This window comes from Apis florea, unplaced genomic scaffold (genome assembly GCF_048593485.1).
Source record: "Apis florea isolate Af1SG1 unplaced genomic scaffold, ASM4859348v1 contig_3587_pilon, whole genome shotgun sequence".
In the NCBI taxonomy this organism is placed as follows: Eukaryota; Metazoa; Arthropoda; class Insecta; order Hymenoptera; family Apidae; genus Apis; species Apis florea.
In genome coordinates, this window is record NW_028256789.1 from 3,925,735 (window position 1) to 3,944,822 (window position 19,088).

At 46.6% G+C, this 19,088-nt stretch overlaps 1 protein-coding gene across 4 annotated transcripts; it reads right to left on the bottom strand.

Moving 5' to 3' along the window:
* Nucleotides 1–766: 766 nt before the first annotated feature.
* LOC105737008 (uncharacterized) lies at nucleotides 767–15,030 on the bottom strand. 4 transcript variants are annotated; one of them, XM_086914328.1, is made up of 22 exons: nucleotides 14,167–15,030; nucleotides 11,648–11,883; nucleotides 9,674–9,825; nucleotides 9,341–9,523; nucleotides 8,989–9,191; nucleotides 8,588–8,866; nucleotides 6,613–8,505; nucleotides 6,196–6,465; nucleotides 5,775–6,012; nucleotides 5,431–5,589; nucleotides 5,072–5,283; nucleotides 4,889–4,957; nucleotides 4,695–4,783; nucleotides 3,501–4,508; nucleotides 3,262–3,402; nucleotides 3,084–3,197; nucleotides 2,840–2,995; nucleotides 2,561–2,770; nucleotides 2,271–2,478; nucleotides 1,836–2,184; nucleotides 1,598–1,740; nucleotides 767–1,516 (listed from the first exon to the last, which is right to left on the bottom strand). In XM_086914328.1, the coding sequence occupies exons 2-22, from the start codon at nucleotides 11,873–11,875 to the stop codon at nucleotides 1,161–1,163; spliced, it is 6,660 nt and encodes a 2,219-aa protein (XP_086770454.1). In that variant the 5' UTR covers nucleotides 11,876–11,883; nucleotides 14,167–15,030; the 3' UTR covers nucleotides 767–1,160. The 4 variants fall into 4 exon arrangements, 3 of the variants coding, with proteins under 3 accessions (XP_086770454.1, XP_086770453.1, XP_086770452.1); XR_015294161.1 differs by having other exon boundaries at nucleotides 1,598–1,745; nucleotides 1,851–2,184; nucleotides 4,695–4,957; XM_086914327.1 differs by having other exon boundaries at nucleotides 1,851–2,184; nucleotides 4,695–4,957.
* Between the last annotated feature and the right edge of the window lie 4,058 nt (nucleotides 15,031–19,088).

Below are 19,088 nucleotides of genomic sequence, written 5' to 3' on the forward strand. Positions count from 1 at the left end.
TCACCTTTTTTTCCCCCTCTCCCTTTCTTCGACACCCTTTACGGATGTATCGAATTAAAAATATGTCTTAAATACGTCTTACGTAAAACGGACGAGGCGTACTTTCACCCGTTTCGACGGGTTAAAGTAAAATACGAAGGATAATTTAAATTTTTCGCGGATGGAATATTTCTTCGCGCGCGTAAAAATAAATAAAATGTCGAATAAAAGATCGATGATGTATGATGAGGTAAAAGTTTGGAACGGAATTACATTTCATTCTCGATAAATCGCATCAATTCTTAGAGGGCAATTAGGAGATAGTGATCGCGGGCTTTAAGCAGTTTTCGTGCATAGATTAGCATAGAGGGGAAGTTGTACGCGTGTGCAAACATACGAGGAGAGGCCGTCGAGTTCATCGCAACGACAGGACGATTTACGAGGTTTCACAGGCTCGCCTGTCGGCCAGATAGAGCGAATGTGTCAATTACGATAAAGCTCATCGGCGATCGATGTATCTGATGAAATTATTTAGACGCCCGCTGTCAAGCAACGACGCGAACCTATCCCGGTTCACCGCGATATTACGCAGCCTCGCACTATTGTATCGCAAATACAATTACTCCACCTATAAATGTCTACTGGTCAACTACTGGTTATTGCTTTATTTATATATATATATATACGCGCGTGATAATTAAACGAAAAGTGTCGAGAGAAAGGGAGAAAGAAAAAAAAAAAAAAAACTTTAGCTTAAATAAAAGAATATTGAACGAGGCGTGTCACGCGTGTTTCTATAAAATTTATTCTAAATATTATTCGATATAAATTTAAAGTTGGTTACTACTGTTAAGGCTATCAGCATCACTGTAATTGCGACGAGTTATTTTTACCTCGATTGATACTTCCCCTTTTGCGTAGTCTTCTCGTCTCTCTCTCTCTCTCGAATTAAAATAATAACTTTTTTCGATTTACGACGAAACTCGTTATATCATTGCGACGCACTCGGTTAATTCTCCATTTAATTGCATAATCCCTTGCAACGTTCCCAACCTTGTCTTTCCAACTTTGCACCCTTCTTTCAACGGTTTATCTTGCGATTTATCGCGGGGGTAGTTCATGATGGTAGTTGATCATGGTGAACTTGTCAATTTGTTCCCCCTTACTCTACTTTTTCTCTTTCACGCCCTACTTTTTTGCTTCTCGTCCGCATAAACATTTATCTTCTTTTCGAGCATCCTCAGTTTGTCCTCGTTTGATAAATTGTCTCTCCCGTTTCGACTATTCGTCGTTAAATTCGTAGAGCTGTAATTTTGGTGTTCCCTCTTGAATGTATCGTACTTCTTCTTGTCGATTTCGGTCAATTTTTCGAATAACTCTTTGTCCTTCAACGATTTCCTCATATCCTCGCCGAAAGCAACCTCTTCCAATTGCTGCTCGTTCTCTTGCTTCCAAGCTAGTCGTTTGTTCAGCAATAGTATTTCGTCCTCCACTTGGTTCTTCCCCGTTATCGGTTCCTCTTCCTCCATCCTCAGATCTGACGGAAAAGAGGCCAAGCACGCAGATCAGATTAGATAGACAAGAAAGTACGAAACGAGCGAAGAAAGAAAATAATCACCTCTGTTCTTCTTCTTAAACTTGCCTTGTTCTTGGGACTGGATTTTAGCAAGAGATATTGGATTTTCTTCGATATTGTCTTTTCGATTCGCGCTCTTGTCCCGTTTCAATTCGGTCGTCATCTCTTTTTTCCAAGGCCCAGCACTGTACTTGTATAAAAAAATACGATATAATACGGAATAATACACGCTTCGACGCGCCTATCGTCGTGTGAATCGTAGATGGAATCAAATACATACTTATCACATACATACTTTTCACCACCATTATCCCCCAAACTTTTCTTTTTCTTGAGCGTATCGCCGCCCTTCCTCCCGCTCGACTCCACGTTCGCCGTGTCCATAGAATCGTAAATTAAAGGTTCCTCGTACTCTGAATCGTGAGGATCCCAAAAGGCATTGTCCACATATTCACGTTTTTGACGCAGTGTCGCAGCTTTATGTCGTGACTGATCAATAGCATCTTTGTGATGCTTACCATGCCTCCCTTTGCGCTTTCTGCGATTTCTTTGCATCTTGTTATTATGCTTTTGATGCTTGTTCGCGCTTCTGATTATCCTTTTCCCTTTATAAGAAACTCCAATGTCGTCTGAAAATGTACGGGAAACGTGGACGTCAGATCAACGACGCGTTACATCAAGTTATTCGTCGATCAAAAGTTTCGCTCGAGTTTACTGTCTCGAAGTAGATCCTGATTAGGGAACAAGTCCGCGCTGTTCAGTTTCAAGATGTTGGGCAAATTTATGTGCAAAAGACCATCCGACATGGTGAAATTGCTCTCGCTTATGTTGACCATTCCGTTCTCCCCGTTCAACGGCCTCTCTTTCTTCTCGGCCTCCTCCTTCGTTTCGATATAGTCGAGCAACAGATCCAGCTGTTTCTCCTGAAACAACGTGAAACGGAAACGTGACGATGACGAGATTTCGCGAAAGAAACGGTGGATAAAGTCAATCCGTAATGTTAACCAGATATTCGTGGATCGACTCGACTTTCTCCTGTTCCTTCTCCGACAAAGAGCCGTACTCCTTTATGAGCTTACGTATCACCGTGATCTTTATGTATAATTCAGTGATCTCCGTCTCTATCCGTTGACTTGGAAAACTCTGGAACAGGTATTTGTCCCGTGGAAAATGTTCCTGCGAATCTTCTTTTATAAACGGTAACGTCGGTGGTAGCTGGAATGAAAATTCGAATCTTGCCCGATTTTGTTAATTCTCAACAATATTTTATATCCCGCGTGTTACTTGTTGCAACGATGTCGTTTGCGAATTCAATTCCAACATCCAGTCCAAAAACTCCATCAAATCCGGCGGCAGGGAAATGCAAGTCTTTTTCTGCACCTCCTCGAAAATTAGTTGATTCAGAAGCGAGACGATCTTGTTCATCATTTCGTCTATCTCCTTGAATTTGCAAAAAAAAAACATTTTTCAAAGCGTATTTATTACTTTACTCACCCACCAGATGCCGTAAATTTTAATAAAAACGCACTTTATCGTTGCTAAAACTTTGATGACATTTGTCAGCTGTCACGGTATCTCTAACCTTGTGCTTGTAGTAAAGACCTGGGCCCAACGATACCTTCAGATCTTTATTTTTTTGTACCTGATGATTTTGAAATATGAGGAATCGCGTTGATAGAATTACCCAAAAAAGAAAAAAAGAATACCTGATCGAAAATTTGTTCCACGATCTTTCCAGCGAGTTCACCATGAACAGCCAAATCCATCTGCGATTCATCCTCCATATTATCGGCAACCAGAAACGTGTTGATCTTTCTTCTCTGGATATCGTTGATCGAATTCATCGTCTGAAATATTATCGTCGAACCTTTCTTTTTAATTAAATTATAAATCATATCTTATCGGATTTCATACAGATTGAGAAAATGAGCGCTTAAATACGTACATTCTTCCTTCCTTTACCGTGATGCCGTTTCCTCTGTTCGTGAAATTTATCATCGTCCTCGCTCTGATCCATTCCCTTCCCTTTCTTAATGTTACGATGATTCTTCATGCTCTTCTTACGCTTCTTTTCGTGCTCTTTTATCTTGGGCTGCTTCTTGTGATGCCTCCGCTTCCTACGCATTTTCTTAGGTTTATTCTTGCGCACCTTCTTCCTCTTCTTCTTCAACTTGTTGTTACTGTTATTATTATTATTATTATTCTTGTTGTTGTTGTTCTTCTTCTTAGCGTTGTGTTTCTTCTTCTTCGCGGGATCCTTGTTCCTAGATACCCTATTGTAATCGTCCGCGTCACTCGACTTGCCCAACTCGAGATCCTTCAAGCTCGACACCTTGTCGCGATTTTCGTACGGTTGGAAATGATCGTTCTCCTCGTTTTTGATATACCGATTGTAGTACATCGTTTCGGAATCGGGATTCGCCCCTCGTTGATTCATCTCGTCGTAGTACGCGTCGTAGGGGAGGGACGCTGCTTGCCTCTTCACCCTCCCCTTGAACAAATTTTCCAGGTCGAAAGGGGAGGGATTCGCGGCGAGAGCGAATCCCGATCGGATCGAACTCGTATTCTCGATCGGCCGATCCCCGATCCCCGGCTGGCCGGAACCATTGACCGCCATTGATCCAACGTACCCGGCTATCCCCGTGTCCACGCTTTTCAAGCTCCTTCCGAGCCTCACCCTTATGTCCTTGTCGGAATCGTCCACCAACTCCAAAGGCTCGACGAACGACTCGTGCAAATCTCTCGAGCTAATGATCATCTGTTTCTCGCGATCGATGATACTTCGCATACGTTTCTCCCGATCGTAACCCGATCGAGGCGATCTCGCATACTTGGCGTCCTCGTGACGAGGGAACGGATCTGTTATATCGGTGTATCGCCGCCTCTGACCCGTCATCAACGACCGACTCGCCACGTCTTTCCCCGGGACACCGTCGTCCTCCGCACCGTTCACCTGCGCGATTCAACGTTTATTGCGTGCGAAGGAAGATGAATTTGAGGGGGAGAGGGTGGGAGGGAGGTATGATATATATATGTGTGTATGTGTGTATATATATATATATAAATGTATATGCGATAATTTTTTTTTTTCGGATGTTTTTTTTTTTTTTTTTTTGTCTTTTTTTCTTTTTTCTTTTACCTTTTGCGTTTTCCACTCAACAACTTTACCGATAAGACCAAGTCCTCGTAATTTTTCGTCGGTGCTGTTAAGGCTTTGCTCCGGCCCACCTTTAAACATATCGTCCGTGCTTTTAAGAGCTAAATAATTACTTTGGGAAACGTTGTTCCTCGCAATGGGCTCGCCAGATGATACGCCCGGGTAATTATTCTCACCAATTTTAGGTTTTTCCGATCCATCGTAAAGGAGTAGGGAAATAGGAGGGAATAGGTTCGGGCTAGAAGCTGAACGGCAAAATTGAGACGGTGACGGTCGGTTCGCGAAAGAAGAGGAGAAGGTGAATTTTCGAAAACGAAATTGATTCGTTCATTTTTTTTTTTTTTTTTTTTTTCTTTTACCATACGTTCCAGATGAATCGGCGTGGATTTCCGGCGACTCCAATTGATCTTTTTGTTCGAGCACAATTGGATCTAGTTTCTCGTTCGTCTCGTAGTACATCCTCTGATCTCCCTTGATTCGAGGTTTATTCTTGCTCTCCTCCTCGTTCCAATCGTATATCTTTTTCAACTCTTCGTACAATGGTTCCATGCTGTTAGGTATCTTTTCTTTTCTGGACAGATGGGTATTTAGATGGATGGATGGATGGATGGATGGATGGATGGATGGATGGATGGATATTTAGGATTTGGATGAACAGTTTTTTTTTTCTTACATACGAACATAGAGAGAGAGAGAGAGAGAGAGAGAAATGTCATACTTTTCGTCCAAAGATTGGATATCCTCGAATATATCGTCTATTATTCCTACATCCAGATTTTTATCCATCTTGAGAATATATTTGGCAGGATCGAGTACCATCTCGTTGAGTTCGTTATCCAGGAACGTATCCTCGTTCTCCTCTACCGGCTCTTTTAACCTGTTAATTTAACTAGGATCAGTGGGTGTGGAAACTCGAATTTAGGTTTCTCGAATTAGGTGTGAACCACCACTAATACAATGATCACGTAGGTCAGTGTCATCCGTTCGACAGATCTTTACCATTTTCGTTCCATTAATTTACCACTGACCTCTCGCGACTAATGCTGTTCACGTTGCCTTCACCTTGATCCCGCTTGTTGGCCGCCGGACGATCCCTCCTCATCCGCAAATTTAACTTTGGTCGATAATAACGATGCGCTATTCTTCTTAGTTATATTTTTTCCACTTGGACTCAGGAATTGCTCTGTCGGTTTCTTCTTCCTTTCCTGCTCCCGTTCCTTTTTTTCCATTTCTATTTCGTGCAAGTCCACTTTCTTGTCCGTTTTGGGTGGTACACACTCTTTCTCTTCCTCGTATTCCACTACGATTGAAAACAGATATGAGTTCGATCGATACGATTCAATTCACCTAACCCGGAGGCGCATCGAACAGCAGGCGACTTGAACAGGTTGCGAATACAAAATTTGACGAAACTTTACTACGCAAGATTTTTAGCAGTTTTCACGTTAGGTTTTCGAGGATGGAGAAGTGCACGCATCATTACCAAGTCCCGCATCAAATTCTATAGGGTTTTTGTCTTGATAATTATTTTTCACTCGTTCTTGTTCGTTGGACGGTGACAATTCGTCGTTCTCTTGATCCATATCGTTATCGTATTCGTAATACTCGATTACGTTCGGATTACGCCTTTTCCTACTCTTGTCGGTTTTCTTTCGTTTGCTCATCTTGCTTTTTATCATCACATTTACCTTCGCTTTCTTTTTATCGCTGACCGTAGATCTTTCTTTCCTACGCGCCGATACGTCGCTTTTTTCTGGAAAAAAAGGAAAGAAAGGGAAAAGGGGAAAAAAAAAAAAAAAAAGAAAAAGAAAATCATCGTCATCGTCGTCGTCTCTTTATTCTCTCCGCTCTCTCTCTCTCTCGCTCTCTCTCACTCTCTCCACCACTACCCTCCTCTTACCTGCATTGACCGATTGTCGCTGATTCTCCTCCTCCTCCCTGTCGTTGTAATTCGAATCAGCGTCCTCCACTTCGTCGTTGGAATATTCCATGTATTGAAGGATTTTCCTCTGCCCTGGATATACCCTTTCGTTCGACGCCATTTGATCGTTCATTTCGGCCTGAACGAATCCCCCCCCCTGATGTTTCTTCTTCCGTTTCCTCTCACCCTCGATCTCGCCCCCTTTCTCCTTAACCTCCGCAGATTGGAGATTCTGTTTCGCCATCAAGCCCAACTCCTTCTCCTTGCCAACGTTCCCGCGGCTTTTATCCACGAAATTGTTATTACCATTATTATTATTATTATTATCCACCGCGTTATCGTTCAAACACTCCTCCTCGTTCTTAAATTTACCACCGACCACCTTCCCGTCCGACGCGTCGCTTCGTTTCTCGGCCATACTCGCGCTCCCGTCCATTCGATTATGATCGCCTTCCAACCAATTTCGAATCCCTTCCTCGTTCATCCCGCTTTGTCCCGATCTTTTGTCGAACTCCACCCCGGAGTTCTTAAGTCGTTTCTCATCCACCGTGTTCCTCTCCATGATGTTGGAGGATAGCGGCGCGAGACCCCCCGTGTCTTCGTACGGCACTTCCTTAACTTTATTCTTCTCGAATTCGAGGATCCCATTAGTAATCGGGATCTCCACCTCTTTCTCGTCCCCCCCCCTTTTCGTGCAATCTTTCACCGCGGCCGTGTCCACCTCCGCTTTAGCCAGTTTCATGTTGAAAATCGTCGAGATCGATTTCCCTGGCTTATCCTCCTTCTCGAGCAACGTCTTCTTCACGTTGAACATATCGAGCATGAACGGCGCCTGGCGTTTACCCTCCTTCACGTTCTCGTTGCTGTACTGGATAAAGTTCTTGTTCTCCGACTCGAGGTGGAGATTAACGTTCCCCCCCGTCCCGTCCGCCGATCTCTTCCCTTGCTCGGCCGACTCTTGCTCGGCCGACAATTTTTGCCCCTCGTTGCCCGTCGTTGCCCCGCGAACCACTTCCTTCTTCCGCTCCTCCTCCTCCTCCTTGTCTCGACTCGACGAAGAGGCGATCTCGCTCGATGAGGGGGAAGAGGACGACGAAGAAAAAGAAGAGGAGGAGGAGGGGGAAAGGGCAGCGGCTGCAACGGCGGCAGGAACCGATGGCAACTCGTTGTTGCTCATAGATTCGGAGGTGATTTGCAAAGTGTTCCCTCCCACGAGACTTTCCTCCTTCTCTTGCTTGCCCTTGCCGGTCAACTTGCTGCTCTCCACGCCGATCGATTTATCCTGCGACAGATCCTGCGACAGATCTTGGTAATTTCCACCGGCTACCTTCCCCCCGTCCTTCCCCTCCTCTTTTCGCGCCTCCCTCGCCTTGGAACCCGCCTCGTCGATCTTGTCCCCCCCCGTGTCGCTCGTCAATTTGCTCCCCACGCGGCCGAACGCGTCCACGCCCCCCAAATCGTTCGTTTCGATCTTCTCGAACGCGTTGGCCGCGTCGTTGGTCTGCGTCTTCGATAACTCGATCAGATTTTTCTCGTCGATCCTCTCGTTCTCGTTGAGCTGTTGGGCCGAGGGCAGAGCCGCCTCGTTCGCGTAACACTTCTCGTCCGACGGCGTCCCCTTGCTACGCCTCTTGCGGTCGTGAACAACCTCTTTCAGGCTGTTCTCTTCAAGGTACGGGTCCCCAAACCCCGATCTGTGAAACAGTTTCGCGTTACCGTCCTCGTTGTTCACCTCGGTCCTCTTCGTCCTCCACACTTTCAGGTGGCCGTTTACGTTCTTCTCGTTCTCCCTCTCCTCCATATCCTGTTCCCGCTTTTTCAAGTCGAACTTCTCCATCCCACCGTTCGACGCCTCCCACCAATCGGAGCTCGCTGATCAGAACGAAGAATTAAGAGTTTAAGAGCGTAGCGTAGACTAGACCTATCTCGAAATGAATTTGGTTTTCGCTCTCACTGTCATCGTCGTTCTCGGTTTTTCGATGCTTGTTCTTCGCGCGAGTCGTACGATCTTTGTGCTCCAGCTTGTTGTCGCTCTCGTTCTCCTCGGTATCCTCATTTTTTATATTGTCGTGTTGCTTCTTGTCCGCCTCCTTCAGATTTTTCTTCAATTCTAATATCGTCTCCTTCAAAGATTCGAGCGACGGCGCCTCTTTCTTCCGCGCTTCGTCCCGTTGATTTCTTACGTTAAACTTGAGATCCCCTTTCGCGCTCGTCTTGTCGGGGCTCAGAGAATCTGTTCAGAGATATCATTTTTTTTCTTCCATCTTCGATGCGTAGGAAAGAAGAGAGACAGAGAGAGAGAGAGAGAGAGAGAGAGAGAGGGAGAAACGTTAGGATCATAGTATGAAATCGTACTGAATCTATTTTTCTGATTAGTCTCGCATTCGTGGATCATTTGATTCCCCGGTTTGTCCCGTTTCCCTCCGAGATTCTTGTTAAAGTTCAACCAATCGTTGAGAGAACAAAGATCCTTCGATTTCGTCCAATCTTTCGGGACTTGTTCGCCCGCCGTGTCTTTGTCGTAGTCGGAGGAAGGATGAATATCTTTCTTGTTCAATCTACGAATTAATTTCAATTAACGTCGTTCAAATCGAACAATTAACAACAAGGAATTACTCAGTCAATTGTATCGTGTTATACATATGCCGACGAAAAAGAATGAATGAAAGAAAGAAAGAAAGAAAGAATGGTTTCATTATTCATTCACCCATTTTGAAATGTATCGAAATCATCGAAGACGACGTTCCTCTTGAACACCACATCGTTGCCAAAATACATGTTTCGAGAAGGGTCGACGCTCTTGTACGCGTTCTTATCCTTCCCCTTCCACGCACTTTCGTAATTCTGCTCGGAATTTCTCTTCTCGCGAAACTTGTTACCGTGATGACTTCTTCGAAACGGACGGAAATTTCAACGCGTATATAAATACATAATAATCGTACACGCAATACGTTACGAATGGACGAATATATATATATATATGTATATATATATATATATATATTTTTTCCTTTTCTTTTTTTTTTACCAATTAACTCACTTCTCCAAATTCTTCTCGCGATTAACGTTACGCACGGTTTGATCTATCCACTTTAAATCGTCCTGTGCCTTGAGAACGTCGTCCAGGAACCTGGCCAGCGCCGGACTGTTCTCCTCCACGTCCTTGGCGGACATTTTGTGACTCTTCTCACCCTGAAATATGGAAAAGCATCTATACTTGCGTTGTTAATCGATAAACGTCGGATCGAACGAAACGTTTTCCTTCTTCCTTCTTGATGCGTGCCTTGTCTTGTCTTGTCGTCCACGATTCTCCTCCTACAATAATACCGGTTCCCTTACGCATCGTCCTCTCTCCGCCGCGTACGAGACGCGACCAAGACAATGGGATTCTACGTGAAGAGAACGCCGCGGATACGGGCACGGTGTTATTAAAAATTCACTCCCTCTAGCGGGTGAAGTGGCCTCTGGCAATCTGCATCTCATTCCCGGCGGGTCCTTGTGCCAGCCAGCAGCCACCCAGCCAGCCATCAGGTGGCTGCCAGCACGCGGAAAAAGGGGTGGAAAGCTCGGCCGTGGAAACGGCAGGGCAGAGAGGGAGGGAGGGAAGGGTTTGCGTCCGCCACCAGGAGGAGTGGGCTGCTTTGGTGGCCCTTCCCTACGTATTCGTACGTTTCGAACGAAAAGAAGAGAGAGAGAGAGAGAAAAAAAAGGAGAGAAGAAAAAAGTCTTACACCCAATTACGCGCGGCATTTAACTAAATAAACACTCGCCATCTTCCTTCCAGTAAACCCCGCACTGGGGTTACTACCACTGCTAACTCCTCGCGGCCGTTTCTGTCCTTCTCCTCCCAAACCTTTCTCGTCTATGAGACGACGCGCCTCTCCCCTTATCGTTTCCCCGGACCTTAATTAAGCCCCGTTTTAATATACTTTTCCTCCACGCCTATTCCCTTCCCACTATTCTTTTTCTTTTCTTTGTCTTAGCCACGATTGCTCGCCACGAAACAAACACAGATAACAAACACAACAGATTTCGAGGCCCTCCTCCTGCCAATCTCCTCTCCGACGTTGCATCTCCTCTCGCGACGTTTAAACGGAACGGAAGATATTTCCCCTGTCATCGTCACTTGTTGAACGTTACGCGAACATTGGATTGGGATCCAATGTTGTTCCGCTTACGTTATCCAATATCCCGCGGTAGAGTCGAGAGATTTAACGGGGTTTAACGTTTTCCCTCTCCCGTCAATCCGCCGTTTTTGGTTTCAGAGGAGGGAAAAGTACTAGGAGGCGAGCATAATCAATCACGAGACGTTTTCGGGACACGCGCAGGCTGGGAAGGGTAGACAGTTCGCATAGTTCCGAAACGGAAACGGTAATATCGGTGGCCCGGGGCGACCACCCCTTTGTCATTTTGTCATCCGGCGTAAGGACGAATCGGCCAGGAGGGAGGGAGAGGGGGGAGAGAGAGAGAGAGAGAGAGGTGCAGCGAGACGAAGCGAGACGGCCAAGTATGTTTCCCGCGAAAAGAAATTAATGCTTGAGATATTAAAAAACGCGTCCGAGAGGAACGCGTCTGTCGTAGTTGGAGCCATCGTCGAGCCACGCCGCCTCTTGCTCGGCTTCTTCCTATCGTTATTCGCGTTTCTTTAAGAATAATCTGCCTATCGTTTCTCTCTCATTCGTGATAACAAGTTGTTCGTTGATCGAGGTCGGTCGATCATCTTGTTAGAAAATTTTTCGTTACATGATTTTATTGTACGAAGATTCGTGCAAAAGTAGACTCGTGATAAGCTGTAACGATAAGCGAGCGATAAGTCGACGAGGGAATGGACACCTGCAAATATTTTTTTCAATTTTATAATTTAAAAATTTTGCTTCATTCTTTTTTGACAAGAATTGTTACAAATTAAAACAGCGAAGAAAAAAAAGAGAAAAGAATTATCGAAACTTGGGAGCATTGATTTTTTTTTTTTTCCAATTTAAGCGCTAAAAGAAAAACGGGTCGGTCCACTTACCCCCGAATCGTCGTTCTCGTCGTCGGCCAAGGAAATTTTCGACTCCTTCGAGTTCTTCGAGAATTCCATCTTGTCCTCCGATTTGCTCGCGTACGTGCTCCCGTGCCCATTTTTCTGCTCGTGGCTCGAGGCCAGGATCGGAAACGCGATGATAAAGATGACGCAAATCAGTATCGACGTTCGATGACGACCATCCGGCGGACACGCCACGGACACGACCGTCTTCATAGCTCTATCTGAAACAACGAAACGTTTCCAAACTGAGCCACTTTCTCGTTCAATTCAATTCTCGCCCCTCCCCCTTTCCCTTAACGAATTCGTGCACGCGCACGAAAGTGCATAAACGGCTCTATTAAGACACCCCTCCCCCTCCCCCCTCGATCCCGGGAAACTCGTTAATTTCACGGGGCGCATAATAACTTTCCTGTCACAATTTGCATTCCCTCCCCCTCCCCTCCCCTCCCCTCCCCTCCCCAAACGGGGGAAATTAAAAAAACGTCCGATCGTAAAGCCTCGAGAAGAGGTGAAAAATAATTCACCGGTTCCGCCGTGAATTGAATCATAATCAGTACGAAGGAGGAGGAATAAGCCTCTTCGATCTCTTCGATACATCGTCGTTGAGAAAGCCCTGCTCGATTGCGGGAGGAACGAGGAGGATTCGAACGGGAAGGATCGGGATCGCGTTGTCGTGAATTAATATTGGAACACGGCCGCGGTTAATTTTACAAGGATGATTTCGGGGAGTTGGTTGGACCGTTGGTTGGAAAGTCGAGTTGGTTGGCTTGGTTACTAAATTAAGGGCGGGAGAGGGGGGAGGGAAGAGGGAAGAGAGGAGAGGGAGGGTACGTGCGAGGAGAGGCCGCAAAACGCGAGACAAGACAAAGGAAAATAGGGCAAGTAATTTCAAACGAGCGAGGCTATTTCACGGCGAGGGGGCGGCGTACAGTTATTCGGACCAGAAGGTTTTCAATGGGAATAATTCCGGCGATGATTCCTTCCTCTCCCCCTCTCTTCTTCCCCCCCTCATCTCGCATCACTGAGTTTCACCGCGAGACTGGATATCGCGGATCTGTCGCTTTCAATGCCGAATCGCTCCCTCTCTCTCTCTCCCCCCCCCGCCCTCTGTTCCTCATTCTTTCCTCTCTTTTTCGAATATTTTCAACGCGGTATTAATAATACATTTCGTTCGTCGTGTCGTCCATGTTTTCGTATCAATTATTTGCTCGAGAAGAAGATGGAAGATAATCGATGATCGATTTTACACGCTCGCGACTCCCTTGGGGATAATTACACCGAAAGATTCCTCGTTTCTTTATACGCGCGAAAACAGGGGGGGGGAGAAGGAGGAGGAGGGGGGGAGGGGGTGAGTTTCCTCCTCCCGTGTTCGCGGAGGAAACCGGCAAAGAACGAAGAGTTAAGCGATCATCGCTCTCCTCCTCGGCCGATCGTTCGAACAGTTGCGAGAAGGGGTTCGTTCGAAAGATTTTTCCCTCTCTCTCTCTCTCTCTCTTCCCACCCTTCCCCTCTCCACACGTTCCTTTCACCCTCCCTTCCCACCCCCTTTTATTTCTCTCTTTCTGCCGAGACAAAAGTTTCGCATGCCGCGAGCGAAGTAAAAAACGAACGGCCAGAAGGTGGAGAAGGAAGGAAGAAAGGAAGGAAGGAAGGAAGGAAGGAAGAGAAGGGCCGGATATTTTTGTCGTTTCGACGAGGGAAAAAAAAAGAGTGGGGGGAAAGGGAGAAAAAAAAGAAAAATCGCGAATAAAAGAGCGAAGGCACGGAGGAAAAAAAGGGGGGGCTGGAGGAGGAGGAGGAGGAGGAGGAGGAGGAGAGGAAGAAAAAGGAGAAAGGTGGAGGGAGGCCGTTGAACGGATAGAGAAGGAGGGATCCTACCGACGATAATGTACCGCGTAAGAGCCATTAGGTTATTAAAAACAGTGCTGGCTAAACACGGAGGGGGGGGGGGAGGGGCTAACGAACCTGTGGTGGCCACCGGGTGAGGGGAATTTCGACAAAGGCGAAAAATTAGCCTTGATAACTCTTGCCGTTCCGTTTGCAAAGGATGGCCGGTTTTTGGAAGGATAGGGAGGGAAGGGAGAGACAGAAGGGGGACAGACAGAATCAGTGTACGGAACGAGGAGTGATCTCTCTCGACCTCCTTGGCCGTGCGTCGCGAGTATGCGGCTAGAATTGATCCACCCTGGAAATGGTAAAATGCTTTCCCTTTCATTTTCGCAAGCCTCGCTCGCTCGTCGCTAGCCATTCCCAGCCGTCTCTTCGCAGCCCCGTTCGCCGAGTTTTACGAGCGGCCGAACCGCCGCCAGGTTAACGAGACGTTGTGCTTTCGAGTCGCGCGACAATTAATCTCGGCTCTCGTGCGTATCGATTCGAGAAGGAGAAGAAAATTTCGTCGAGGGGGTGGCAAGGGAAAGGATGTATATATATATACAAGGATGTATATATATATATATATATATATATATATACGTAGAGAGGGGGAAATTTGGATAACGGATTACCTGGTAGTGTTTTTATCGGTAGGATCGTCGAACGAGCAACCTCGTTTCCAGATATGTAGAAATGCGTACGTCATCGGTGATAATGTTGGCGGGATCGATTTACGTCACGACGTGCCAGCCAAACTAAATGCATACGTTTGACGTTTCGCGTAACAAATTCCAGTTGCACGCCGACTGTTTCGCCTCGAGGGATCGATACTTCTCGTTTTCTATCGTGCTCGCTCGATTCTTGCGCTCGCTCGATCGACGTACGCGCGTGTACGTGTACGTGCGTGTGTGTTTGCGTGCGCGACGATTACTCCGAAAGAATCGTGGCACGTTGCGTTCACTCGGAGAAATAAAGGTGCGAGCGTCGTGGAAGATCGTCAAGTGGGTTCGGCTTGATCCGAAACGGATAACGGGCAGGTTGAAATTCAGCTTATTTCGCCGTATAAACGAAACTTGTCGCTTCTCGGTTGGAATAGGAGAGGATCGGAGAAGGTAACGAACGAAGTTAGCCGAGAATTTCGTTACGAGGCTCGCAGCCCTCGCGGCACAATATCCAAACCCGCCTACTGTAATCGCGTAAAATAACGTATAAGTCTCTATATTAGTCCCCCTCCCTCCCCCCTTCTCGTATATACACGCTACAGTAATATAACGAAGCACGTGCACGTGGCGAGCAATTCGCTAAATCTTTCGCGTTTTAGATAGCTAACGTAACTTGGGTAAAAGTTAAAACATTTGACATTTTCATCGGCCGAACATTTCTCACGAATATTATACGATATTTCTTCCCGAGTCATCATATCATCCGAACGAACGATTCGATTTCGTTTAACCATTGCGTCGGTTTTCCTAGCGGTTTCCTACCGCTCATTTTTCTCTTCTCTTGTTTTTCTCCCTTTTTTTTCTTTCTTTCTTTCTTTCTTTCTTTTTTTCCTTCCTTTTTTTTCTTTCTTTCTTTTTTTTTTTTTTTTTTTTTTTTCGAACGAACGGGGTGCCGGTTTCCGAGGAGAAAAAATCGGGATGATGATGATGATGATGATGATGCCGAGCGGAACGATGACGCCGATTTCTCCCTCTCTCTCTCCCTCCCCGAGTCTCCACCCGTCTTTTCCGCTTCGACTGATTGCGTATATGCACGCATGGCGGCTCGCTTTTGCTCAGGTTAACGCAAATGCAAAGGGAACAAACAAACGGGGAATACAAATCTAGAGTGAAATGAACAATGCCTGGGAGAGTTACTGCCTCCTAATTGAAACCAACCCTCCCCCTCCCTTCGGCACACCCTTCGCTCCCTTTCGCCCGGATACGCGGTGTCCCGTTCTCCCGCTCCCCTCTTTTTCCCTCGGCCCGGCATTCCTGTTTTATCCTTCTCCGTTTTCCACCAAACCCCCTCCGCCTCCGTGCACCGCCTAATCGTCCCGTACAGATGCGTGCCGCGCTTTCTCTCTATCCGCGCATAAAGCGTATAGTTTACGACAAAAGTTCGGGCCTCGAGTTTAACAAAACGGCCGTTGGCCCGTTGCGAAAACGCGGGGGCCGGTGTTTACATGCGTGGAACGAACAAGTATCGATCAGTAAACCGGTTCTGTGGTGCACATGCGAGAGGTGCACATCGAACAAAGAAATCAAAGTAACGCGTTATTTCCCGGCTCTGAAATAAAAATAAATTCCTCCGTCTCTCTCCGTCTTCCGTGTTCGGTGGAAAAAGAGGGAAGAGAGAAAGAAAAGAGGACAATCCGACACACACACACAACCAATCCCTCTCTCCTCCCGCCGCGCATCGAAACTATCGTCGATAACTTTTGCCACGTAATCCGCGTTGACAAAAGAAAGATTCGGGCGGTCGTCCCTTTCATCGCGCGCATACCTTCATTTGGATCGCTCCAAAAACCGTTTTGTCAATACAAGTTAACCAATAAACTCCCAGGATCGTCGACTTATCGTGTCCCTCTCCTCCCCTCGTGATTCCATTTCGCCGAGCCATTTATACGCGAACTCGGTCACGACCCGTTCCGCAATTACTCCGCGCCGCTTCTTCCGGTTCGATTAACGAAGAAAATAGCACCCCGAATTCTCGCCGAGTTCACAGTTGTTGTTGTCACGGGGATCGGTGCCAAGATAAGTTCGCGTTCGTAATCGACGAGCCTTGCTCTCGATCGTACCTCGAGTTGCATGCGTGTAGATGTGATGTAGTCGAGGGGACGATAAGGAACGAAAGGAAGAGGGGATAGATGCGAATTCAACTGGGGAAAAAGAGAGGAGGGAAGCTCGCTTCTTCTTTTCTTTCCTTTATGGACAAAGTTTACAAGTTTGCCGCATTCGCGGCAATACAAGCTCCGTGTAATTTTGTGAATTACATTCGATGGATGGAAGAAGGAAGGAAGGAAGGAAGGAAGGAAGGAAGGAAGGAAGGAAGGAAGGAAGGCCTATCGAGCTCGTTCGCAAAAAAAAAAAATGTATATACAGAGGGAGAAGGTATAAGGGAGAAAGAAGGAGAAGCGAAGGAGGGGTTTAAAGAAGGGGGTGAAGGTTTTATCCGAGACTAGTTTACAGTGGATATTACAGCGGGATGCTCGCGTGGGCGAGCAATAAACAATTCGAGGCATTTTAATGCGGCCCCCGGTGGGCCGTAAGGAGGACTCGAAACTAGCGCTACCTTTACGTACCTCCCCCCCTCTCCCTCCTGTTCGAGCTCTCTCTCCTTTCGAAAGGAAGGAAAGCGCGAATGAAAGAAGAGGCGGGGAGGAGGAGAGGTCTTATCCCTTAAGGCCTTCGTACGACCATCGAAAAGGCATACTATAAGACGGCGGTGGTGGCGGCGGCGGCTTCGATCTCGAACAGCCACGGGTAAGCCTACTCCCGTTTCTTTATCCCTCGTTTCCGTTCTATGCTCTGCTCTGTTTGCTCGTGTTTGTGGCTCTCTTGCCACCAACGTCAAATCGAAATCCTCCACAGATTTGCTACAGCCTGCCACCTGGTCACCCGCGATAATATCACCCGCCGCCATTTTATCCTCGACGAAGAACGCGAAGAATTAAACTGTTGTTTGTCGAAGGTCGTCCTGTTCGGATAAGCAAATCGTCGATCGATTTGGATGGATGGGGTGGAAGCAAGCAGTGACCGGTTGCGGTGGTACGCAAGATATCATTCTTCTTCTCGATCGTTTCCGCACGATCGAGCGTTATCGCGAGCGTAGTAATTTAATCGCTGTTACGGTTACTACGCGTCTCCACAAAGTTTATAAATTATTTCATCCGCGTTGCCCTCCGAGAATTGCCGACCTTTCTGCCTGCCTACGCTATTTTATCGCTTTTCGGCTAACAAAAAATTTCATAATTTAGCACGACTCGCATCCGCGCGCTAATACATTTTCGTTCGAAGGGGTGAAAATTTTATCCTTGGACACGATTCCGTCCGTTCGAACGATCGTTCAGAAGATCCTTCTTTCGAGCCGGCCGTCTTTAAGGGGCGTTCACAAAGATCGTTGGTTTAAACGTGGTGGCATCTAAACGAAATACGATAAGCACTTAGCCCGGTCATATCTATCAAATATAACCCTTGTGCCGATGGTTGGTCGGTGGTAGAGGGTGTGGTGCACCCCTGGGAGAACCAGGAAAGGACAACCTTCTGGAATTTATACCACGACCCACTCCCTCACCCTGCTACCGCTTTATCACTTATTCATATAGCGTTGCGCGAGGAAAAGTTGCCCTAAGTGCCTATAAACGTTTTAGTCTCTCTCTCTCTCTCTCTCTCTCTTCGTGTGTGTGTTTCTGCATTTCCAAAAACTACACGTGTAGTTTCTCGTGATTCGATGGTCGTCGTCGTTCGAATTATCCTTACGAGACGATCCTTAAACCCAAAAGGATTCTATCGATTCGTATCGAAGATCGAAAAGATCATTCTTCGTTCTCTTCGATCGTCGTTCGTTGCAATCAGAAAATATAGAAGTATTCCGGGATGTGTAAATCTCGTTTTAGTTTCTTTCTTTTTTCTTCTTCGAGTGAGATATTCCTCAAATCTCTTTCTTTCGTTCTATCGTTTCTTCTCGCTCCCCCAGGGTTTCAATTTCGTCTTCTCGTCTGGCGAAAATTTATAGCGCCCCCCGACCGATAAGATCCACGGCCCAGAAAATTGAATAAACTTTTAAGCAGTCATCATTGGCTCGGAGAATCGATACTTTTGGAAAATTTATTCGCGCCCCGGCGCGAAATTATCCCGCTGGATAATTAATACATCGCGACGAGGATCGATCGTTTCTCCGGCCACTCGATAATCTCGTTCTAATTATCCTCCGCCCGCGAAATAAAAAGGGGAGGAATAACGAAGGCAAAAAGGAAAAGGATATATATATATATATATATATCGTTATATATACGTTACTCGTCTCTGGTCATCTCCCCCACGAGGACGAGAACTGCAAATTATTTTCCAGTCGTTTCTCGGTTCGACCTGTATCCACGGACATAACGGGTGATCCCGAAATTCCCGCGGGAAAAGGAACGTCCTATGCGCCTGTAGCAGCCTCACGAAATATCCCACCTTATGGTGATCCCATGCCACATCCACTCCCTACTCCTATCAACCCCATAACTCGCCGTGGTCGTTGTCGCGCTATGACCTCTCTCTCTCTCTCTCTCTCTCTCTCTCTCTCTCTCTCTCTCTCTCTCTCTCGATGTCTCTCCTCGCCCTGATCTTATGCACGAGCTTGTATAAATGGTATTGGTATCTCTCGATCTTTATCCGAATAGGGAGAGAGGAAATTTTTCTCTCTCTTCGCGTGGAGAGTTTTGAACGCAAAACGATCGGTGTTGAACGCGCCGATCGGCCGAGCAGGAGTCGAGGAGAGCGTTCGTGATCCTGTGCTCGCGCCTAATCGGGACTAACCACGTTTGCAACCAGTTTGATAGCATCGCTCGAGGGTCGTTGTAATG